The 26,941-nt window shown below is 38.9% G+C and overlaps 1 protein-coding gene across 1 annotated transcript; it reads right to left on the minus strand.

Annotated features, from left to right (window-relative positions):
* Positions 1 to 2,895: 2,895 nt before the first annotated feature.
* Positions 2,896 to 6,286, minus strand: LOC147885456 (uncharacterized). The gene is made up of 4 exons (XM_087396684.1): positions 6,108 to 6,286; positions 3,873 to 4,467; positions 3,655 to 3,769; positions 2,896 to 3,568 (listed from the first exon to the last, which is right to left on the minus strand). Exons 2-4 carry the CDS (start codon positions 4,456 to 4,458, stop codon positions 3,454 to 3,456), a joined length of 816 nt encoding a protein of 271 aa, XP_087252810.1. The 5' UTR covers positions 4,459 to 4,467; positions 6,108 to 6,286; the 3' UTR covers positions 2,896 to 3,453.
* Positions 6,287 to 26,941: the final 20,655 nt, after the last annotated feature.

Here is a 26,941-nt window from a genome sequence, read left to right on the forward strand (position 1 = left end):
GTGATCAAGAGTCTCAAGCCAAAGTACTGGCTGACAGTCATAAAGCATCTGTGACGACGAGTGCTATATAGCCCTATAATGCTACCCCAAAGCATATTGTCTAACAATTTTCCATACTAGCAAAATTAAGAACATCTCCCACAAGGCCGATTCCCTTAGACCAAAGAAAATAAGAGCGACAGCATTCCTACAAAGCAAAGGGAGGCATGAACACCTTTGACCAATGAAGGCTCTCGACCCGCAAAGAGGTTGCCTACCAAAGTATCCCTACCATTCCATTTTACATGGGAAAGGATATGCTTCCAATCAGAAAGCAAACTGGTAACACACACATAGTTTCTTTTTTTGGGGGCTGCAATCCATGTACCTTTATATTAAGAAGAGGCTATCTACTAAGTGGAGATCAGCAAACACACATCAAAAATTCCCATTATAGGACAAGTAGATAGAGTAATCTATCTGACGAACAAACATGCAATCATAAAAGGATTGCCGGAGTGACATCCAAAAATAGTAGAACATGGAAGAAGTAGGCTCTCGAGAGACGCTATGGTTCCTCTCTTGTCTAGAGTGCCCAATATCGAACCCATATGAAAAATAGATCAATCTCTGCACACCATGGGTGAATGCCAAAGATCCAAAAAAGCTTGCCAAAGGAGTAGTGGGAAATCCACACATACGTGTGTGTGTGTGTGTGTGTGTGTGTGTGTGTGTGTGTGTATGTGTGTGTGTGTGTGTGTGTGTGTGTGTGTGTGTGTGTGTGTGTGGATTCGGAATGGCACAATCTTCTGTGGCCTGGGGAAATTGTCCCCGCTTCTCAATTCATTCGACATCTTGGTTATCCTCTAGGCTGGGGACTCACCCGTTCACAACAAACTGATTGGGTGCTCGTAAAGTTAAGGGCAAAACTTGAATATTGGAAGCTTGCAACTTGGCCATTACATGTTCGTCTGCGAATTACACAATCCATTTTGATAGCATACATACAATTTTATCTGCCTCTCACTATGTTCACTAAGGCAGATCTGGTTTCATTTATGTCAGCTATCAGGGAAATTTTCTGGCGTTCAAAACATGGCAAGAAAAGTCTCAGATTACTCTCTATGCATCGTCTCTGTTCTCCAAAGATGCACGGGGGTCTGAACATTCTCAATATTCAAATGCATTTACTTGCTCACAGAGGGAAAATGATGATACAGTTTATGCAAGGAGATCAGCCTTGGGCTTTCATGATCCGCTCTCTCTTATTACATCTTCATACATCTGCCTTTGGGAATTGGCAGCCTACTCAGTGGGATTTTTTATTTGGCTCTATCCAAGGCAAGATCAGAGGATGCCCTTTTGTCTCTGGTCTGCTTCTTGATTGGAAACACATTCTATCCCACTTGGAATGGCATGGCAGGGACTCTCTCTCGGACAACTCTTTGAGGGTAGAGAATATTTTTTAATCTAAAGTACTATACCCTCCTTTGGCCATACAAGAACCCCGACGTTCTTATTTTCTCTCCTTCAAAGGCATTTCATCTGTGGCGGATGTACTTCAGGATGATGGCACAATTTTATCTTTTTCTATGGCTGCTCGCAAATATGGCTTGGGAGCTCATTATCGTCCTTTATGGCATAGAATTTCAACAATGCTCCAACCGTACTTGCCGGTACCTCATTTGGAACTTCAGAATCGGCTTGAGGATTGGATTTTACGCTCTCCTTCCTTAAACGCCCGTCCTTTGAAGCTCTCACATATCACAGTGTTATCACTGTATAAAGTGTTATTACCTCCACCTTGGATTTCCCACAGAGCAAATACTGTTTGGCATATGGATCGTCCAATGAAGTGGTGGAGAAAAAGGCTGCGTCTCCTTTGGCATCACAAAGTCCCTCTTCGACAACAGCTTTTCCTATGGTGAGTTCTCCTTGGCATTTTTCCATCCGAACAGTTACTCGCACACAGACATATTGCTTCAGCTGTTTGTCACAGATGCCAGCACTCTACTGAATCAGTGTTTCACATCTTTTGGTCCTGTCCAAATACTTCTGATCTCATTGCTCTCATCAAACAGAGGCTTCAACAACGATTTCCTACTGTTACTTTTGGCAGATTTTTCTGGTTGTTTGGCTTTCATCCACAGAGATAGGGTTTTGATTTATTTTTTGTATGGGTTCGCTATTGGACCCTATGGACTTTATGGATGGATAGAAATCATATAATCTTTGGTGATCCACTATTTTCATCCTTTCTTTTTTTCAAACGATCTCTGCAACAATCATTCTACGATTGTTTTCAGACTCGTTTGATTGATCAGGATGTGTATACAGCTTATACTGAGATCTTTAGTTGAGTAGTAGCTACTTCGTTTTTGAAGTAACTATGAATGTAATTATTCTACAACAATGAAAGATTTCTTCCCACAAAAAAAAAAGTGTGTGGATTCCGGTGTGTGTGTGTGTGTGTGTGTGTGTGTGAGAGAATTAGCCCAAAATGTTGGAATGTTTAAAGATTATTGTCTCTCTTACACTTAAAGGGCCATAAAAACATCGAAGGGATCATAAATTGTGATCTTTTTTATGCCCAAGCTGGAAAGTCATTTGCCTCCATTAACAAACCCATATGTTAATTACAATGGGACATCTGCTAAAGGATGTGAAAATGGGGTAAAATGCCATAATAACAGCTAACAACAAATTATTAATAATATCTGGAACAAACCAATGCATAGGAGGTGTGTGATAGATCAAATCTTGACTGCAATAGCCCTACCCAACTACTAAAAAAATCTTGTCCCAGTTTTCCTGTCAATATTCATTCACCTTGCACATGATGCTATTACTCCAGCATTTAAGGAACTGATTTTCATCAACCTCCAAGCCCTAACCACCCCCAACTTTTCCTCTTTCTTAGAAAGTATGGGGACTGTTAAGGCAAAAAAATGAGAAACTGACCTATTACAACAGTAGTTTCAATTAAAAATACGCCGTAACTATTTGTAATCTCTCTTACTAAGTCATACCCAAAATGTCTTGCTTAACACGTGAGATATAACAAACAATAAGCAGGATAACCTCGTTTTTTGACCTCTCAGGCTTTGTACCTCACATAAAGAAATATGATCTTCCAAATTCCAAGGCCACCCTTTGCTGGAATGTTAAAAGTCTCCACCAAGGAGACGTATATCCAGTTGTAAGGACAAATACATATAGCTTCAATCCCGATCTTATGAGGGCAAAAGCACAGCATTTGAATCGACCTTCAGATACACTTGTAAATCAAACAAGACTTGCACTGAATACATGTATATGAACCTTTTAGTAGGTGTCAGTAGGAGCAAGAGATGGAAGGGGATACAAGCCAGAGAGGATATTATTTCAAAGAAGCTTGGGGACAGAAATAATACAAAATGACGTCCTGCAAAGCTCATCTAAGCAAGATCGCAAGCAGAACTCTGCCAATATGCATCAACTTGGCCGTTTTCTAATATTATCTGCCACTGTCTTCATTGCGTCTGCCATTTTGAGAAGTACTTCTGCAAGCACTTCTGTTAGCTGAGCACTGCACTGTTCCTGTGCAAGCCTGTAACAAAGAAACCAAGGCGTGATGTATGAGAACAGGCTTTTGGCCTAACAACAAACTAAAAGAGAGGATCTGTGATGTATTACCTTGTAGCAGCCTCGAGCGCTTCAGCAATATGATCACTCCCACTTTCAGCTTGAGAGCTAAAAGCATTCTTTCTGTGGTCTCCTGTAGGCGTTATTCTCTCCTTAGACAAAGCCCCTGCAGAGGCCAGAGAGAGCACATTCACATCGTCAGTCAAACTGTTTTCAAACACATGCTAAAAAGGTTCTGGTAAAATAAAAAGCGTCCAAATGTTCCTTACACGAGTCCTCATGCAAGGATGGATCTCCATGCGATTCATGTTCTACATAAGTCAGCATAGCACTTGAACGACCATCTATAGAACCACTTGGAACATCACGGTCCCCATCTAAAGTGATGCAAGATCTTGCCTTAGTGCTAAAATGTCTTTGCAGCTGCAATGCAGCTTTCGAGCCCATAAACAAATCCATGCAATCATAAACCTCCCTATCAAAACTCCCTGGAAGGCTCTTCTCTTTCCTGATGGATGATGACATAAGCCAAAACGACTCTTCTGCAATTCCTTCCCAGTCTTTTATGCGTTTGTAATTCTTTGATAAGTCTTGCCAGCGTTTCCGGCACTGCTCTGCATCCCTGGCTACACCCTCTTTACAACACATGGAAGAAATCCGGTCCCACTTTTGCTCACTTGCTGCCATGCGCCCTTTGCTAGTAGCAGTATTGAACTCGTCCATCTGTCTTTGATAGGCTTTGACGAGAATCATAGTTTCCCTCTTTTCCCAATTCGGATAGCGAATTCGTGCAATCCTTGCCTTCTTTGCTGGTGGCTGAATGATTTCTGAGTGGTGCACAGGGGTCTCTTCCATCAAGATATCCTACAGCCAGGAGCAATACGTAAGCCTTCAAATTCAACCCAACCAGGCTTATGATTAACCCTATTGAACAATGCCTAGATTTTACTGAAGTCAAGCTAATTACATCATACAGTTCTACTCCAGCTATTGGCAGAAGTTTTGCAGACATGAACACTCACCATCACAAATATGCATCCATGCAGTAATATATAGACATACAAACAATAGCCCCACTGTTAGCATGAAACAGACTTTATCATGCAAGCTCCACTTCCTGAAGAAGGAAATGAATCTACATATACTTAATACAAGTCAAAATTCATGATAACCTTTCGTACCCACAAGGATCCCAAGACTAAAATCAGATCAACACTCTAGGGTATCATTACGCAGCGGTCCAAACAGAGCCAAAAATTCAATTTACAAGATGGGACCCTTACACAATCACGAAACTCAACAATATGGCCACTTTCTTGGACATATACTACTTACAAAAAACCCAGAAATTAAATTGTCTCTGTCTGAACTATAATCAGGAATGAAAAGTTGCTCAAAAGTTGATTTTATAGAACTATGGCGGGGACAGCTACCCACGTGTTTGACAATCCCAAGAAAGAATACAAGCCAAGTGGCTGAGGTAGCTGTAGAACTAATCAATAGTAGACAAATCCAAGTTGACCAACAGAATGGACCAATCCAGCCAGTTCAGACATTGAAAGCCGGCCTACTTATAGACTGTCCAGCTAGCCATGATCACTTCAGCTACATACAGTACCATACATAGGCTGCCTTCAATCCGGTCTACATCTCTAGCCCTGCTCTTCCCTTGTAAGGGGCTTATATGGTTGTCTTAACTTGCTTCCCTACTCAAATTGTCAGCCACATGGCCAGGATACAAGCGAGATTATGTTTCCTGGCTAGCTGAACAGGTCATTAAACTGCCTGGTCAAACAACTCTAAAGATGAGGTTGTTAAACTGCCTAGGATATGGAACGACTCTATATGTCGGGTGCAAATGCCGGTGCTGGAACAGAAGTGCCAGTCTTAGCAAGGCTTACAGACAAGCCAGAGACTGGCAAGTCTAAGCATAGTAGCGTATATCTCTGTATATATTCACAGAAAAGCAAAATTACAAGATGCCTCACCTTTCCACTCGAAACAATTGGATGAATTGAGTTGATGCAGTGTCATCCTTCATTTTTGGATAATGCAAGCAAAATTGCAAGCCTGGTTAAGAAAATGCACGCTATTATTTGTTGCACGTGCACTCTCAACCCATAGACTGGCTGGCAATCATACAGAGAATACTCTGCTCCAACAGGCCATTAACGTAACAACAGATTAATCCCGCTAATCGGAAACCCCTGGAAACGCGGAAAAATTCAAACCTCCTGGCCAACATTATTTCTGTATGATAAGTGTTGTAGTCCTGTCTACCATTCCGATCTCGAAATGCACAGGCATAAAGGTAACATCACGGCGCGGTCATTCCATCCTCATGGTGCACGGGCAAAATATAAGATTACAGAATGGTTCGTCAACATAGCGAAAAGCTGATCGCAATTTCGAGACACGAGAAAAAGGGCTCGAACGTTTGACCAGATGAAGTATAGACTAGGAAGGATGGCAAAAATCACGAAGGAAGTGAGCGATGAAAGTACCGCAGAGCGTGCTGTCGACAGAGGGGAAGGCGGCGATGCTGGTTAGGATGAGAATTGTGAGATGCAAAGAGCAAGGATGGCTATGGCGTGAGGGAAGTTGAGCAGAGTTATGGCATGGCGATGAAGAAGATGATCCTCTTAAGACTCTTCTCCTCTTCCAACAACCCCTCCCCTTAGCCCTGTCCTAAGCATTCATGGAATAAGCATAGGGTTCATCATACATCTTTTCACTAGAGCTTTCCCCCACAGGCTCGCAAGGGTCGTCGCAGCTCACATCTATGTCCCCACATTGCTCTCAATGCTTAAATGTAGCATTGAGATGCTAGCCTAGCAAGGCTATTTGGAACTATCTTGGCTCACGTCCTTCCATCTCCATGCCATTCGCTTAAATAGTCTACAAAATCTCTATCCGGCTTCTTAAATGTCATTTTCAACTCTGTCGGACCAAACAAGCAACGATGCCTGAGGTCAAGTAGTGAGGATGGGAAACGCAAGTTGTTGGACCAAACAAGAAGCGATGCGTGAGGTCAAGGGAGTGGAACTAAGAGAGTGTCCCCACGTTGCTCACACCATTGAAAGTTAAGCATTGAAATGCCAAGACTAACTTGGCATTAAAGTGTCCCCATGAAATCTTTGCTACTTGCGTTTTCCATCCTCCATGCAATGCCATGCCCTATACCGTTGGCTCGCATCCCATTGCATTCATACCCACCAAAACAACACTGTCCTCAACTGAATAGGGTGTTCCCACCACTCTTGTTTATCCCATTTCCTTCAAGAATCGGCCCTTCCATATATACCACAATACATAAGCTGAATGGGGCATTCTCACCACTCTTGTTTATCCCATTTCCTTCAAGTATAAGTCCTTCCACATAAACTACATATGTATTGCAAGCATGATGGGTCACAAGCTTGTGACCCAAAGCAAAAGCATGTGATGCGGTGCACACTAATGTACAGTAGATTGTAGATTTTTGACTTTTTTTATTTAACACACTCCGCAAAGTGCAAGACAACTTCCCTTACTAGCACATGACTCCAATTCACTCTTCTCCATCTACATATGTCTAACGCCGGCCATAACTCTTGCACAAGAAAGATTTATTTTTTCAATATTGGCCTCATACACACCGCTAATCTTCAATCATATATTCAACCTTTTGTACAAGTGTAACAAATATATAACCAAGCAATCTCTACAAGCGTGCATGTGTGTGTGCGTGTGCGTGTCCGTGTGCGGGCGCATGTGTGTGTGTGTGTGTGTGCGCGCGTGTGTGTGTGTGTTTTGGGGGGTGGGGTGAGAGAGAGAAGCTATATGTCGAGCTATGGTGGTCCAAGTTTGTTGCTCTGCATCTGCCTGATATCTCTCCTAAATATTATATCCTATTGTGTCATCACAATTTTTGGATAATTGGTATATGCTAAATGTGCATCAATATGATGCATTTACTTGTGATATGTGGGTTGACTATGCATTCCCACATTCGGACCATGCCCCACCATGGATGTTTTATTCAAATCTATTCTTATTTATTAATATAAAATCTTGGTAAACGTTTATCAATATCATTTTTTTAGTTTCACAATATGATAGAATGTAGTATACATTTGTATATTTTCTTTCAAATTTTGTGTAAATCCCAGCGAAACTTTTAACTTCTTTCACATAAAAGTTTCAAATCCTAGCGAATGTTTTAAATGTTTATTTTCATTAGGGTAGATAAATTTTAAACACTAATATAAACGTTTAGCTTCTTAATAACGAAACTAACATGAAAAAATCATCCATGTGCCCCACTATGTAAGTTGAACTATGCAGTCCTACATTCGGCTATGCCCTAGTATGGTTAAAGCTGGCTTTTTATAAGTGCAGAATGATGGCATGGCAGACAAGAGGTGGCTTATAATAAATGATAGTTTTATTAATAGAATGATGATTACAAAGATATGGTGCATGATGCCATTACTCCTCTTGTCACATTCATGTCAATTATGCTTGGATTGCATTTGTTAACCATATGTAGCATGTAATCCGTGAATATGGTTAGAACTACATGCATACTCTTAGGCAGGATGTTGCCAAAGCTAAGGTGTGTGTCAAGCCTTGAATGAAATTACTTACTTTAGGGATTTATCTCATGCTAAGGCCACATTAGTGTGTCAAGCTAGGCATTTCTTGCAATGTAATGACAATAGAAAGATCCAAAGGTGGGAAACAAGGGAGGAACCAAGGCCAAGCAGAGGGCTTTCACTAACAAGGGTTGCTCGTCCAAGGAATTTTTTTACTATAACAGGAAAATTGAGAATATTGTCCAAATTAGAAAATTTCAATTGTAACTTGGACACATTCTCAAGCACAGCTTGCTTAAGCATGAGTTCCTCATTATGTAAAATTTTGGGGCATTTGTTTCCCCATCACATGCTGTTAGCACTGCAAGACAGAAACTTCTCCTACATGGAGAAGTTCCTGTCTTGCAATAGCCAAAAGTGGGAGACTAGGGATAGGCAGAGGGCTTTCACTTGCCTGCTGATAAGGGTTGCTCCTCCAAGGAATTTTTTAAAAGCTTGCATTATAACAGGAAAACTGAAAATATTTGTTGGGTTAAAAATTTAACTGTGACTTGGACACATTCTCGAGCACAACTTGCTTAAGCATGCGATACTGATAATGCAAAATGGTTTGGGGTAGTTTTTCCCCTATCACATGCTGTTAGGGCTGTAAGATAGGAGCTTCTCCTACTATGTCAATCCCATTCTAACTCCTCTATCAAGCTATGCAAGTTGAGGATCCTGTCAAGGATAATGAATTGAAAGATGCAATTTGTTCACGTGGGCAATGGAAATCTCTGGGTTAGGATGGTCCTATCATGGAGTTTTTTCTACAACACTATGATGCCATTTTGCTAGAACATTTCTACATTAAATCATGCTTGAGAATCTCAACAAATGCCAATATTCCCTAAGAAGCATTTGTGTGAGTCATTTGCAGATTGAAGGCCCATAATGCTCATGCCTATTATTTACAAACTAGTTGCCACCACGATAATAGTTAGACATATCAAAGTTTTTAGTCTACACCCTATTCAGTATCGATTCATTCCCCATACACATATTATGGACAATATTGCCAATGCTTATCTGCGAATTGAATATGCTAAGTATACTAAGTAAGATGTTCTCTTATTGAAAGTGGATATCACTAAATATTTTGATATGATACCAGAGGATTTCATCTCGTAGACCATGAAAGCATTAAGATTTGGGGAAATTTTTATTTATTGGTTGTATCAGGATAGTAAAGTTGTTGCCATTCTATTGAGTGATATTACTCGTGAGTGGCTACTCTATTCATTAAGGCTTCCCTCTTAGTGCTTTGCTATATGCCATAGCCACTCATGCAATGCTTCAATCTATGGACGATTTAGTAGCTGCAATTGCCCTGCATGGGTTACAAATATCTAGAAGGAGGCCTTTGATTGCAGAAGCTTATGATGATGATTCCTTCTTCGTCCCTCAAAATACTAAGAGGGAATGCTCTATATTTATATGGTTTGGCAACTAGTATACATGTAAATTTCTACAAGTCTAAGCTTCGCCCATTACACATAAGAGATTGGCACCATTTTTTAAGGCCTAGGGAGGTTCCTACATAGGTGGTGTGTCATATGGGTTACCCTTTGGGGTGGACACTTACTTGCTAGCATCAAATGGAGTGGGTACTCACAAAGCTAAAAAACAAATTAGAACATTAGAAGTTGGCTACTTGACCACTGTATACCCATTTCCATATTGTCCAATTTATATTGGTTGCCTATATACAATTTTATTTGGCCTTAATGATGTTTGCTAAGCAAGACATCTCTAGATTCATGTCTACTATTATGGAGCTTTTTGGGAGATTACATCATAGTCGTAAATCATAGTCGTAAAGTTGTTCGATTACTTTTTGTGGAGCATCTTCGCTTGCCAAAAATGCATGGAGGATTGAATATCTAGAATTTTCATGTGCATGTTCTTGGACATAAGGGGACAACGATGCTTCAGTTTATGCAGGGTGATCAACCATGGGTGTGTATGATGAGGCACTTGCTTTTGCATTTGACCACAAATGCTTTTGGTCACTAGTAGTCTACTCATTGGGATTCGCTCCTTGGATATATTGATGGCAGAGTTGTTCTTTTGTCACTTGCACACTTTCTCACTAGAAACATATACTTTCTCATCTTAAATGAAATAGTAGGGATGCTCTACGTGGAAATTCTTTTCAAGCAGAGTGCTGTCATTGTTCAAAGGTCTTTGCATTTCCTTTGGCCTTACAATCTAAGTTGTGTTAATTTGTCTGAATTTTTTTAATTTAAAAAAACGGGTCAAATACATGGTTTCTTTTATTTAAAATGTCATAGCCGAATTATCCTTTTGGAAGCATACAAATACTTTTATCCATATGAGTACTTGGCTATTTGTACGAATAAAAGTATTTATATGAATAAAACTAGCATGAACAAGCTCCACCTTCATTTTCAACCTGTATTCGGACAAATACTCTTATTTATTTGCTTCTTGCTTCCTTGTCTCCACCTGCCTAACAGTGCACCTAGCTTAACTCTTGCACTAGTAAACTCATATCCCATGTTTGAAACTAGCACTCATTTCTTTTTTATTTTTTTGGGCCAAAAAAATGAGATATTATATTATCTTTGAGTAACCTTTGTACATCATTAGAGTTTAGCCAATAGAGCTTTGTTGTCACTGGACAGATCTAACATCTTGTAAAAAGACAAGTAGCAAAATTAAAAACAAGATACAGCCTCAAAATTTGCTATGTGAACCAAAAGGAACTTGAAAAACACTAGTGCTTGTGTTTTGTGATGTCAGCATTCAACCTTGTGTGTTCCAGATTGTAGGCTGCTACCTGAAAATCCTATCCCAGCATGAAGCAAACAAAGGCATCAATACATAATTCTTTATGATTAAAGTGAAAATTTCTTTCTAGAGATCCAAATATACCATAGAGCATGTGCCCTTATTTGGAAGTAAGGCTCATGCCTGATTTTGCATGCATCCCTTAGAAGTATATCTTTCCAATTAATTGGCTCTCCACACTCTATTTGTATGAGCTTCCAAACTCTTCTAGCATGAGGACAAGCTACAAATAGGTGAAAAATATCCTCCAAAGGGCCAAGTCATCTTTTACCCTTCCCATCTCCCTTCCCTATTTTGAGTCCTCTAGCATTTGTCTGCATTATGAAGAATGAGCCAGGAGAGATATGACATCTTCTATGGAACTTGTTTAACCCAAAGTTTGTCAAATCTAGCACACCATTTATCTCTACTATCCTATAGATTCCATCTAGCATTAATGGTTTTAAAGATATCATCCATATTAGGCGCAGTTGGGGTTGGAATAGGAAGGATAGAAGAGCATCCTACCCAACTGAATTCTTCATGTAAGATTAGCACAAAGCCACCCTTCCATCTGGCATCTCCCTACCATAGCTCCAACTTGCTCAAGACAAGGCCTTGGCTTTGATTGGATAGAGAAAATTCCCTTCTAATCTCATGCCACGTCTTCCATATGAAAAAATCTCTATGACACAGCTATGCCCAAGATTGCAATCCTTTCTTAAATAGTGTAGTTGCCACAATAAATTTCTCATTAGTTAGTTGAGAGAAAATTATTGAAACCCAAATTGAATCAATAGCCATAAAAGCACCTTTGCCAAAAAATAGCAAAAAGGCTTTTATATCCTCAAAAGCTCCCCAAATGGATGTCCACAATGAGCTCCCTTTGGCTTTGCAAGGTTCAAGATTAAAGACAACAAAAACTAAGGGGTAGTTCTTCCACTTGGGTGCCCTGCAGGTTCTGATGTGTTTCATATATCTCAGCAGAAGCTGAGCCCAATCACACTCAGAGTTTAAAAGAGCGATAGCAGTTGAGATTGATCTTTCAAGAAAAAAGGTTCACTCATATTTCCTTTGGCACTTAGCTTAGTTGAAGCATTAGTGAATAGGAGTTTAACAATTGAGACAAAAGAAGGACCAAGTCCTATGTCTTGCTAATATTGTATTAAAAAGTCCCATTCTAGCCTATCATATGCCTTATCAAAATCAATCTTAAGAAATAATATATCTTGATTAGTCTCCTTAGCATATTCACATCCTTCCCAAATATTTATAATGGCTTCAAGGAGATGATGCCCTTTTATGAAGAGTTGAGTGTTGCAGTCTGGGTTTCAATACTGGGTTTCAATATTAATGTTTGTATTTGGGACTAGCACTCATCTCTCTTGTAAGAGTTGTGTGATGTAGTCTCCGCTTTGATTTTAATGTTTATTTTTAATCTAAGGATGGCACTCATCTCTCTTGCTAGAGTTGTGTGTTTTAGTGTCAATTTTCATTGACGCTCAACCTAGCACTCATCTCTTTTATCAATCTCTAGAGTTGTGTGATGCAGTCTAAGTATAGAGATCTTTTCATAGACGCTTAGTCTGGAACTCATCTCTCTAATCAATCTTGAGAGTTGTGTGAATCTGTAGTCTAAGTTTAGAGATGTTTCTAAGTCTAGCACTCATGTCTCTCTTGAGAGTTTGTACTGTATTCTAAGTTTAGAGATGTTTTCATCTGGCACTTATCTCTCTCTTGAGAGTTGTGTGATGTAGTCTAAGCTTAATATCATGTAATGTGTTCATAGACACTATAGGTCTGGGACTCAACTGTCCCTTGATAGTTGTGTATTATTGCAGTTAAAGCCTAGTATTAGATGTACATAAATAGTTAGTCAACATTACACATTCATAAGGTCTCATAAATAGACTTTTTGCATTTTGATTTTATTTTTAAATGAGTCAAAATGTAGTTTGGGAAACTTTGAAATTGCTTTCTTTATTATTTGTCATTGTTGGCACTGAATTGGTCTCGAATTTTGTGTTGTAGCTTCATCGTTACATGGTTGCTCACGCGGGAGAGATGAGAAAGCTTGATCATCCTAATCTCAATATAGTTCAAAAGAAGGTGCTAAAGAATGAGAATGTACACTTCTTGATGAATGTTTATCAGGACATCATTGAGAATGCTTTCAACTATGGTGAAAGCGGCGTGCAAAATCTTGCAAGGACCATGGCTAAGGGTGGAGTGAGGGCCTTGCATGAACGATTTCCATATGCTTTTTCAGCACAATCTACAGATCAATTCATGCACCATTTTGCCTTGGAGAGTTGGCTATGTCTTGGTCAAATAGATCGAGACATCCTTGCCTATGACACAAAGTGGGAGAGTCCCACCATACAAGCCAAAGTCGTGTACATAACGAATGTGGGGTGAGGCTTCAAAGGCAAGGGAGCTACCTCATCCTTCATTCGAGCCATGCACCCATGTCCCTAGGACCCACGTCCCCAAGTACCATCATCAACAGCCACAACCACTGCATCCCCTACAACCACACCCACAAGCGACACTACAGCCACGTCACCCACAAGCACCATTACATCCACCACAACCCACCTTTTCGCGTTGCACTTTCCTTGATGTTCTTCATGCTCCACAATATATTATTCTGCCTTCCTTTGTTGCACATGGTCCCCCACCCCCTCTATCACCATATCCACACCCAACTTATGTTCCGCAGTTTGTTGCACCTCTCCCAAAGAGGTCACATCTTGATTTCACACCTTTTTCACATTCTACTGCACTTTGGATATGTTTCCCTCTCCTTCACACTCACCCACACCTACACCCTTAGCCCCCTCTCCTTCACCCTTAGGTTTCCCTCTCCTTCGCACTCGCCCACACCCCCTATAGATGCATCAATTTTATGAGCAAAAACCTATGAGTAGGATTATCTGAGCACGTTTTTCAAGAGATTTGAAATTTTGTATTTCTTTAGGAAACATGGTTTTTACACTTTTATTTTCACTAGAACAGGATCACTTTATCATAAAAATATACAGACTAGTCACATTCACTTTTACATAAAATAAATTATCTTATTCATAGACATCCCTTTGTATCCCTATTATTGCCTTAAAAAAGTGTTGAAACATAATTCCTTTAAGAAACATCCCTCATAATCACTCTCAATGTAATAATATTATACATATGTAATTACTTATCAAACACATTTATATCAATATGACAAGAGCTTTCTAGTGTTTTTATAGCATAAATAACAAGCTATTTATGGATATGTTTCTAAAGAAATTTAAATTACTATAAGTAAGTATTAACTTGGGCTTATATATCACTCTCATAAAATACATGTAATATTTAATACTATATATGGAATATTTTCCAAAATATAACCCCATAGATATGCTCAAATGGAATTTTTTGATCAATTTGAGTGGCTGAATGACTATATTTGGACATTGGATGTGAAAGTTATGTCACTTTTAAAAGTGTTGTCCAAGGTAGTTTTGCCAGCGAAACTACCTTGGAAGACCTACTTCAAAGGGCTTTCACTTGGGTGAAACTACCTTGATGGCTTGCTTCAATGAGGTTTCTTTGGAGAAACCCTTTCATGAAGATAGGTTGAGAGAGGGTTTTCAATGTCACCCCCTATTAACTCTTAAGTAAAAGTTGTAAGAAGGATCAAAAGGGAATTTTCATAGAGAAGTCTACTCATGTGGGTTTCTTCAAAATCCATCCCATTATGTTACTCACCATTCCCAAAGATTCATGTAAATCTTTGTGTATAAAATAGACATTGCTATAATACTTTGCATATTTCTAAGTGAAACTATGTTTTCTTTTGATCCACTTTTGCCATTTTTTTACATAGTTGGAAGCTTCTTTTTCCCCTTTGCTCGGATGCTTGGAAGATTTTGCTCAAAAAATGGTCATCCCCCTTGCACCCTTAGCCCCATAAACACCACTGATGAACCCACTAAAACGAGAATGCCACAATGACTGTCACTCGTGCTTCTCCAACAACGAGATAATCGATTCACATGAGTAGTAGAGCTATGGGCAGTGGCACATCTGAAAATGTTAGCATGTGCAACATTTTCATTATCTCATTAGATCCCCATAATATTTATGCCTGCGAGGTGTTGATAAGCACTCCAAGACACCCAAGGATTTGTAGACAAAAGCATTGGCACAATCCACATGCTGGGGGATGTCATACACCTGGCATCATCCGAGCTATAGGTCTAGTATCTGATAGTAATCCATTGCTAATATTCCCATTTTTCAATGGAAATCATTTGGATAGATGGATGGCCTACCTCAGACATGATGGGAAGAGACCCTCTCCATCGAGACACAGAGATGATGCAAAAATGCCTATTAGAGCTCCGTGTGTTCGTTAGCATGTTTTTTATCTTCTAAGTGCACTAGTACACACTGTTCATTACATGCACCAACATAAATATGTCCTACATAATGATTTGCATGCACAAAACAGTATGCTACATTTCTCTAAGTCATTTGAAGAAGTGTATCTGGGCATTTGTGATTGAGGAATGACGACACTAATTAGAACCAACAAGAATTATCTGGCATTAAAGAGTAACAGTCCCATGATTGTTAGGACTTTTTATCAAAGGTTTTGCACATATACTAGTCCTATACAAGCTTTAATCATGTGCCTGTGACAAGTTGCAGTACAAGGAAAGCACACAGACCCAAATAGACATCCACCAATAGCAAGGTTTTGTAGTATTTTTACTATTGCAGCAAGCTACAGTTTGCAGCTCAATCCCAACCAAGGACTTAGACTAGCAAATGTCTGATACATCCTTGTACAATTTGTGACATGATTGTTGTCTCTGTGCCAACATGGACTTAGGTAGCACAGAATGTGTGTGTAAAGTAGCGGCAAAGATTCGCTTGTACTTGCATAAGGCTAGGAATAGTAGTCCCTCTTAGAAATCCAACTTGCATGACATTCTACATACAATCCCTACAGGTAGTTTCTACATGCAACTCCTACATGCATGTTCTACATGCAACTCCAACATGCATGTTCATGCAACTCCTACATGCATGTTCTACATGTGAGTTCTATATGAAACTCCTACATGCAACATGCAACATGAAACATGCAACTCTTACATGCAACTTGCAACTCCTACATGCAACGTCTAGATGCAAGTTCTACATGTAGAGAGAGAATGTCTTACAATTCCTATATGCAAAGAGAGAAGCTCTCCAACTTGTATAAATACCCCATAATGGAATGAAGCCCATACTCTTTGGGACATTGTGTTGAGTTCTACTTTGGTATTCCAAGCAATTGTCTGCAAGTGCCCATGCTTCCTTGCACTCCACGTCCAAAAGCATGTCCTAACCTTGCAACTCATGCCCTCTCCTCCAACCTTGCAACTCCTCCTCCCCTCTCCTCCAACCTTAAAACCCAACCTCTCTCTCTCTCTTCTCCTCCCTCCTCCTCCTCCTCCTCCTCCCTCCTCCCCCTCCTCCCTTCTCCTCCCTCCTCCTCCTCCCTTCTCCACTACCCTCTCCTCCTCCCTTCTCCTCCCTCCTCCTCCTCCCTTCTCCACCCTCTCCTCCTCCCTTCTCCACCCTCTCTTCCTCCCTTCTACTCTTACAACTTCTTCCTCTCCCACTTCTATGCTCCCCTTAAACCCTTAGTCCCTTAACCCTTGACCTCCATGATCTACAAGAGAGATGAGTTCTTTGCCATGTATTCTACCTTGAACCTTGGATCCTCCTTCTAAACCCTAAAACTTTTCTAAACCTTGGAACTCCTTAGAAACCTTGGAACCTCCTTCTAACCCTGAACCTCCCTCTAACCCTAAAACTCCTCCTAAACCCTTCAACCCCCACCAAAAGACAAAAGCCTTCATTATCCCAAACATGATGATGCATTTCCCTTCCACACATGCATGCACTATGTTTGCTTACCAAACTTATCCTACGTCTCTCACTGGAATATGACCCAAGGTCCTAAGATACATTTATACTCCAAAGGATGACACTCTGCATACTGAGAATACCCTGCTCTCCCTGCGAAAGCCGTGGGAAAGAGCCAACAATGATGGCTCATAACATTATCATTTTTGTGTATCGTTGAGTCCTCGGACCATGATGAGCACTTAAATATTTTTTGTATAATTTGAAATTAAGTACTTTGTTTAAATAAGTGTCATGTTGTTACGATTTAATGCAACGACTGTCATGTTGATAAGTGTTATTTTGCTATGATTGAATGTGGTTTAATGAAATTATCATGATTTTAAACACTTTTGCACTTTCTTGATGTGTTAACAGCAGTCATTTTTTATGTTGAACTTTAGGAATCATATGAGCACAGAGGGAGAGAATGTACCCACATAGAAACACCCCGAGGTGTTTATAAGAATGAGTGACTGTAAATGCAAATCATGCATTCACATTCTTTGAAAGAATATAAAGTAATATTTCAAAAGAAAGTGTAAGAATGAGTGAATCTAAGTGCAAACCATTCGCACATTCTCCTAAAGGAATACATTGTATTCTTTCAAAAGAAAGTGTAAGAATAGTTGAATGTAAATGATAAATAATTCATTCACATTTTATTAAAAGAAATATAAATATCATCTCAAAAGAGAGTGTAAGAACACTTAAATTTTTAATTAATTCAATTAAAGAACGAGTTAACGACTTTCATTTATGTAAGATTAATGAGTTTCATTTTCAAAGATGAAACTGTAGGCACTCTTGCTAAGTAAAAAAAACAAAGCAACAAATAGACCAATAACACAAAGAAATCCACAATCACAGTTCAGAAAAGAAAACCCACAATCAATATTGACACAAGAGACCTAAGGCTCTCAACAAGCAAACCAACCCACAAAAACAGCTCTCATAAGACATCATAGGCACTCAACAAAGAGACCCTTGAACTCACACATACAAAAACATATCCATCTTGTTCAAACCTTCTAGGCTGCTTTTGCAACCTCAGAGGATCTTCCTTCTTTTCTTTTCTTCTTGATCTCTTATACTGGCTAAGAACCAAGCATGAGATAAATGCAAAATGGCATATTGCGAGCTTAAATAGAAGAACATAAGAAGATATTCATATTAGTACATACTCTCTACATGTTATTTGTACGAATAATAAGTATTCATAAAAATACTTATTCCTATGAATAAAAAATATTCATACAAATACGTTTGAATGATGTAATGTTTTATGAAAAAAAAGTGACAAGTAAGTGTTTTTTTGCCTGATTGTTTCTCCCTATCAAATCATTCGTCCAATTTTCTTGTATTTTTCAAATCACAAATTTGATTTTTTCTACTTAGCTTACAAGTGCCCCATTGCTCTTATAGGCACATGCCTTGTGGATGATGTGTTAGATGCTAATGGCATGGTGTTATCTTTCCTTCTTGTAGTTAGAAAGTTTGGGTTGGGATAGCATTATAGATTTCTCTAGCACATATCATCATAGATGCTTTATGATTTTCAGCCAATACCACGTCTTGAGATTATAGATCATTTAAAAGATTGGGGGCTTCAATCAGATGATCTTGCTTATCAGTCATTGTTGTAGGTAGATGTCACAATTGCAAACTTGTGCAAGTTTTGGATTCCTCCACCTTGATTTTTTTCTCATGCAAACTACATTTGGTCCATGACTTATACTTCTTGGTGGTGCAGTAAAAGGCTAGGGCACCAACTCAATATGTATCATGTCACTACCCTCGTTTAAAATCTAGGATATGGGAGGACAAGGTCCATGTACAATATGCATGGATTTCTTACAAAAATTATAAGGCATGCAAACGTATTCATTTGGAAATTTATCACTTATGTTTGTCTTCCAAAAGTCAAAGTCTCATCTTTTTTGGCATTTTCCTAAGACTCATGACTTCTTACTTTTTGCAACAATGACTCTAGCATGCTTCTCAAGTGCTTGCTTTGGCAAGTTATTATTATTGTTTGGGATTCACCCTATTTGCCAGGGGTATGATCTTTTATTTACACAGGTACACTATTGGGCAATATGGACTCTATGGAAGGATTGAAACCATAGGTCCTTAGGTGACCCATCCATCTTTGTGGTAACATGTTTTGACGGTCTCCATGACTAAGATTTGGATTATTATACTTTCTTGTCAAACAATTAGATTTTTTATTTTGTAGCAGCATCTCCACTCCTTGGGGAATGCTTCTTGTAATATAATAGCAAATGAATTTCACAAAAAAAAAGGTAAGTGTGTGGGGCTATGTGTGTGTGTTATATTGATTAGAATAGTAGAGGGTAATAAGAGATCCTATGTAACATAAGAAATCATAGAGATGGTTATGTAGGTAGGAATGTCATGGAAATAGGAATGGCCATATAATAGAGTGTCAAAAGATATAAGCATGACCATAGGAAAAAAGGAAGAATGGCTTAAAGAAAGTGGCCATACAAGACACTATGGCATGCCATGTAGCTTCTTAGTATAAGAGGCCATGTAATGCTTGAATCAATACATAAAAGGCAATGTGGAGCCTTTCCTATAGTCTGTATGGTCATGTAGGGGGCTTCATGAGGCTGGGGATGAAATATACACATTGAGCGACACTAACACCACCCTAAATAGATCTTTGATCACTTAGAGTACTCTTGAGAGGTCGTTGTTATGAAGATGAGTTTCTTTAGTCAATTGGTAAAGCATCAGAGGCATGGGAAACACCATAGTATCCCTTAGATAGTGACTAGATTTTGGGTTGATGCTAGTGCCGGCCAAGTATATGTAGTGGATGCCAGTGCTACATTTCATTGTGTCTTGCAAATATTCACGACCCAATTGCATCAAAGTGGCTTGGTGCAGATATGACATGGAATAAGGGCTAGCTACAAAAATAGTACAGCATTGTGGAGCTCATAGCCCAATTTTCTCCCCATACTATTGTGCCTTAGTAGACATGCAAGGCATATGTAGGCTCATAGTTTCTAACTTACGTGCGTATCCAGAGGATAGTGGCCAATAACTCTAGATATGCTAGACTATGGGAAGCCCAATGGATGCCGCTCTAGCGCACACACTCAGAGCCAAAAGCATATATAGCATAGTGATAGTACGGGGACCATAACCATAATCTTACCTAGAGTAGTCATCTGATTGACTTCCTTATAGTCGCTTTTCACATCCCAAAGATGAGAAAACATTAGATAATGTCTTGCGATAAATAGCTGGAGAGTGTTGCAATCGAGGATGGGCAAAACCTGACTGAAGAAGATCGCAGCCAAAGTCACTTACAAGGTTCTATCATAGGATCAATTTTCGCTAACGGAATTGAATAGGAAGTGGGACTCAAGAAGAGGGCTCAAATGGTGGAAGGGCAAATCTTGTGAAATCTAGAAACACTGTAGGGTGGGGAAAGCCCGCTTTCTCCTATGGAAAGTTGTTTATCAATGCCTCCCACTCAGCGGTGAGAGACTATCCAAGAGAGTAGATGTAAACCTGATGTGCCCTCTATGTGGCCAAGCCAAAGAGAGTTGGAATAGCATACCATGAGGGGCTGCTTAGTAACAAGACAGATGTGGTAAAGAGTGGTGGCGGCAAGATGTCATCATTTTTAAAAATTTTAGCGTTGCCTGGGAAACTCATTGGCATGTTAGGCTACACTAACCCAAATGGAGAAAAACTTGGAAATGATTTATAAGACAGTGAAACCAAACATCATATCAACTTTGGTCACATTTAGACATATAAGCCTCGCATTTCATTGATGACATCAATTTTAAATCTTTTTTTTGCCTAGGCACAAAATTGGGACACATTAATGGCTCAAATGGAACCAAATATTTTTAAGGATTTATAAGAGATGCAAAATACTATACAATCAATTGTGGTCCTATTTAGGCCTATGAAGCTTCAGATTTTAATCAATGTTGTTGGCACAAAATTGAGATGCATCAAGGGTAAGATGGGATACAATGATTTCAATGGAAAAAAACTTGGTTGAATTTTAAAATATATTGCAAAAACGTCACTCTATCAAGTTTGGTCCCATTTAGACATACAAACATGTTGGGTAATTCGTAGCCAAAGGTGTGGGAGCTGGTGTGTCTTTAAGTGTCAATGTGACTATGGCTAAGTAGGCCAGCCACTTGTGTGTCCTTTGAAAGTTTTTAGTGTAACTTCACCCTTTTAGATTAGTTTTAAATTTTTTTGGTATAACTTCACACTTTTAGATTAGATTTGATTCTTGTGTAGTTGTGTATAATAAACTTTGCTGGTAGTGTGTAGATTTGAATCTTGTGCAGTAGTGTATAATAGACTTTGTTGGTTCCATCTACAATAAGTTTGCCAATGGTAAACTAGCCTCACTTTTTGTCATTGTGTCAGCATCTTGCTTCCCCAACCCTACGCATGTCACATCAATCTCCTACTCCTACTCCTACTAGTATTTAACCCATACACAATAATTATCCACCCCAACCTTATGTAGCAAGCTTGCTATCAAATTTGGATAGCCCTTGGTTATCCAGCTATGAGTTTTGGCATCGTGGAACTCTTGTGATATAAATAGACTATAGACAACATCCAGTAGCGTGCATCAATAGCCCTTCATTTTCCATGTGTCTACTCACACATGCATAGTCATCAAGTAGCTCCTCGAATGTGCTTCAATTCTATAGTCTTTCAATGAACCCTATAGTTTTAACCTATGGTTTTTTGTAGTCAACTGCATACTACAATCCCTCTCTAGACTCTAAATTGTCTAGTAGTGCTAGTCTCATAGTAATAGTCTACAGTCCCAAATCTATTGTCCTAGTCTGACATAGTTTATTGAATCAACTAGTTTAGTCAACTACAAGTACAGTTATCTGCTAGCTCAATGGGTCTAATCAATCAATTTGGTAGCTACTAGTTCAGTTCCATCAATTGTTGCTAGTCAAATCAATAGTCAATTGTAATCAATAGTCAAACTACCATCTAAACTACCACATCATCAGTACTACATGAGCTGGCACATCATTTGCCACATTAGTTGTCACATCATCACTATCATGTCATCGTCTGCAATGTACAACATCATCACCTTTGACCAAAATCTACGTAAATCTTTAGATTGCCATAATTTTTTATCCTAGAGGAATATTTATGATAAAAAAAGGAGAAGTACATTAAAAGAATTACTATAAAATGTTTTGATACATTTTACTCGATCAATGTGCATTCTAGGTATAGGCTACCATATCTTAGAGGAGAACGGACTCTATCAAGCTGATTGAGCCTCTGCTTGAAACTCCCAATTATTTCCTCATTAGTTCCTAATAGTGCTACTAATTACCACTATAAGACACAAGCCTCTTTCCAATGCTGGCTTTCGACGCTTCACAGGCACAGGCATGAAGATCATCAGTACTATGGTTGGCGGGCAGGGAAGTTGTCGGTGTGGACATCAAAATATCCTTGGGTATGGGCATGGGTATATGTGTGGGTATAGACATGGGTATATACCAACGCCTATACCCACACATATATCGACTAGGCATGGATATATGTGTGGGAATAGGCATGGGTATATAGTGATGCCTATACCCACATATACCCACTACCATACCAACTGACACCACTCTTGCACCGATGCTTTTAGCGACGTTTTCACTGACACCTGGATACATTTTTCCATACCAACTTTTTTACAAAACATCATTTGCAAGGGTCCCAAAATAATTTTGGACCACAAGTCTGGTCATTTGAAAGATAAAAAATATAAGAGTATGTACACCACATTTGAGATCAAAACACTCATATATTGATAGTGAACTTAATTAACATACAAAATTAATGTACAAAATGTCACTATAAAAATGTGATGGCCAAATTATACATAAGAAGTCTCGTCGATGTCAAAACTATGAATTCGTAGCATTTGCATCGACGGCTTCATCTTGAGCCAAGTCTTGCATACTAAATATGTCTATCTCAAGGTCTACATACAATTGATCACCTACATCATCATCCCCTATTGTATGTCTACCTAAGACTTGATCCTCTAGTTCTCCCTCTTCTTCCCCAAAGTCATGATCTCCACCTTCCTCCATTACAGTGTCATTATTGTCACCTTCTTCATGGCCCATATTGTCATCTTCATCCTCTTCCCTAGATCCATCGGCATCATTATTTGGATCTTCTTTCGGCATCTCCGTATTTCATCCCTATCTTCAAAAATATGTTTTCTTCGAGGAGCAACTTGGATCACATATCACCATTTTGGATCCAAACCATCCAGATGAAAGACCACCTACATTGAAGAGTACAAATTAGGTTCATGTAATTATATTCATTTATGCTCAAGTATAAATATATATATATATATATATATGAGAATCTACCAACATTTGTTTGAAAACAAAGATATTAGCTTTTAATTAATTCATTAATGTGTACGTGCTCACAATGCTCTGGAAGAACAAAGGTATCACTTTCATCGCTGGTGGAGTCAATGGCAAAGAAACCACATTTGTCTCTCCTGACTATAGCATTGAGACCATTGTAGATAGTTCTAAAGCATTTGACATCAAGAATGAAAATACTGTATCTTCTAAAATCAACTTCATAGATGTCACGTATGGTCCCACAATAATCGAACTGCGAGGAGAGAAGATTGGTATAAGAAGCACTTGCTTGGCTATCTTGTACCAAGTTAGCCATGACTCCACAATCATATGTGACTCTCCTTGAATCCATGCATTCCACACGAAAATTCTACCCATGTGACCACAATGCACTAATTTTTGTACTACAAAAGAACATGATTAAAACAATTCGGATGCATTTTGTAGTGATTGTGATCATAATACCCAAATTCAGTAGAAAGGTTAAAAACTTACGTGTGGCATACATCCGACTGCAAGCTCCCACTCTCAATCGATTACGTCCTCTCCATCACATTCGGCTTCATGAATAGCGTCTTGTATCCAATCATGGGACATGTGTCTGAGGAGAAGAGCAAGGTCCGGTGGATATGGCATCCTCTGCCTATGCATGACTCTAAATCTTGCCCTCTCATTTATTCTTTTTGATTTGGCCTCTTCATATCTCTCCACCCATCTTTGCATCTCTGGACTATTAAGGACACAAAACTTATTGAATTTCTCTCTTTGCTCTTTGCTCATCTTTCTTTCAATCCCTTTACCTTGGGGAGTCTCTACAATGACATGATCATCATCCTTGATGTTCCAAGAATTTGGCATATTGGGATCCATGTATGCAAGAAACTGTGTGATGTATACTAATGACTCTTGCACAAGCCATCCCTCCGCTATGCTTGATTCGGGTCTAGCTCTTTACCTTACAAATCCCTTCAAGGTTTTCATAAATCGTTCAAGGGAAACCATCCAATAACAATGAATGGTTCCTACAATGGCGACCTCATCAACTATAAGTACAAGCAAGTACACTTGAGTTGTCATAATGCTTGAGGGAAAGTGTTTCTCAAGCAAGCACATTGCTTCAATGGAGGCCATCTTAACCCTCTTGATGCTCGATACAGAGATCTCTTTTTGTGAGATCCACCTATTCCACATGCACTTGTAAGATTCAATATTTTATGCCCATCATTTAAAATTGTATGAAATATAATGAAGGTGATATGATAGTAAGCATACCTAATAATGCCAATGATCTTGTAGATAGTGGTTCTAACATCTTTTGATAAGCATCCTCTCACTGTAATTGGGAGGATAAACTACCCAAGCAAAAAAGGAGTTAATTATAACAATGTGACACAATCATATAATTTAATTACACGAAAGCATCAAAATATTAGTTCTATATGTTCTTCTTTCAAGCTAACATGTAGAATACCTACAAGACCTTATGCCACAATCATGGGACTGTTAAATTACACGATGCAACGGAACAGAGACAAAGAATAGATAGTACACAACAAATTGGAGATGAACAAAATTTTCCTTCAATACTAATGTAGTACAGATGATGTCTCCATCCACCCGTGTGCTCCCACAGTGGAGCTTAGATGGCAATCTAGACAGATACTAGGTGAAAAGCTACTAGTTGGAAGATCTCTACCAGAAGATCTGATCTGATGCAATGGACTGGGAAGGTCGCCTCTTTATAGCTATGAGGATGGTAGTCGGATCAACATAGTCTGGCTATACCCAAATAAATTCCACATCATGTCTAGACCGGTTAGGGATTTGAACCTTGAGATGAAGTAGAATCGACATGCTGATTTAAATTGAGAGGCAGCACCATCTGACCACACCCAATGTTGTCTTATATTTGTTGCATGGGGATTTTCCTTTTTTAGCCATTCCCAATGCAGTAGAAAAGCATGCTACACAAATAGGGTGTCATGTTCCCTATCATCTAAAATGTAGAAATGGTAAGTGCATTCCACTGACCCACTGACTTGGACTCCTGTGACTTAGCAAGCAGATTGGCATCAGGCATGGAAGAATCAAGCAAATGATTGTACGTGATATACATAAGAATTGTTATCTGCTTGTTGTACTAGTGAGCACTTTGTATCTCATCTTGTTCTTAAAAAGAATAATTTTTTGCAAAATTTGACAGATACAATAGTGTCGCCGAAAATTTGGCAAGGCATGTCCTAAACTACTTATCTTGCTAGCTGGCCGTGAAATTATGAAGCACATATTTTGGGATGGATTGAACCACGTGACCTACAAGCTCCCTTGACTGGGTGCTCTTATATGACAATAGCCATCTCTTTTTATCGGATCCTTCAACATTGACATTTTCAAATCTCCTCCATTTTAGAGCAACGTGGTTGTCTTCCCTCATTTCATTTAGACAGATATTGATTGTCTTCTTCTTCAACTTCAAACTGCAATGCTTGCATGTGCCACGAATGCATTCAATCATGTGCCACTCACGGTCTCCCTTTGGACACCACTGGCAACAGCGAGTCATGAAAAATGACAACAAGTCATGAGTTGTCGTTTGCAACAGGCTATTATGATTTTTCACTAGACTTAAATATTGATCAATTTTACAATCTTTTGGAGACATTAATGAGAACTATTTTCATAACTTTTAGAAAATAAGCATAGTTTCAAACTTCTTTTGAAAAATGTACATATTGCTAAAGAAGAGGCTTGTTGAAAGAAAATATTTTGATAGATGTAGAAAGAAAATCAAATATCTGAAGGATCAAATTATAGATGATTGTGAGTAGTAAAATTTAGTGGTTTACTTTATTTTTATCTAATATGAATCACGAAGATGAAAACAGTTGTCCTTTTTTAAAATGATGTAAATCTAGATTCTGGAATCCACTTTTTTGTGATAAAGTTGAACGGATAAAATTTCCATCAATGAAGCAAACTTTTCATCCGAAAAAATGAAAATTTCTAGCATGAATGAATGCAAATGTCATTCTAGTAGAAGGAAAAACATTTCATCATGTAAAACTTTCATCGACAGCAAATTTCCATCCGTGGAAATTTTCTTCCATCAATGGAAATTTCAATCCGTCAATGAATTTTGGGACGAAAAAAATTTGCGCATTCATTGGGGAGGCATGGGCATCGATCCCCATGGAGGAATGCTCCAACACACCAAATCTGAAGTCGTTCATAGCTTGTCAGGGCTAGGTCAAAGTCTATGTGTGTTTTGAACAACAAACATTCTTGTCTTTGAGTTTTCTGACGTACAAGAGCTTACAATGCTCAAAGCTCCTCTACCCAATTAAAATGTCCAGATTCTGATCCACAAACTTGAGATACAACTCTGTGTGCTGACCCAACATGTAGGAACAATAGAACAATGAACCAACCCCCTTTTTGCTACTACTAAAAGAATACAAAACACAATCTAATTAATGTATATAATGAATCAAAACAATTTTCAACCACCACGCTGGTTTAGGACAGTCACAATTTCAATCACCA

This window comes from Dipteris shenzhenensis, chromosome 25, assembly GCF_047967505.1.
Source record: "Dipteris shenzhenensis isolate YYH24624 ecotype China chromosome 25, Dip_SZ_1.0, whole genome shotgun sequence".
Lineage (NCBI taxonomy): Eukaryota > Viridiplantae > Streptophyta > Polypodiopsida > Gleicheniales > Dipteridaceae > Dipteris > Dipteris shenzhenensis.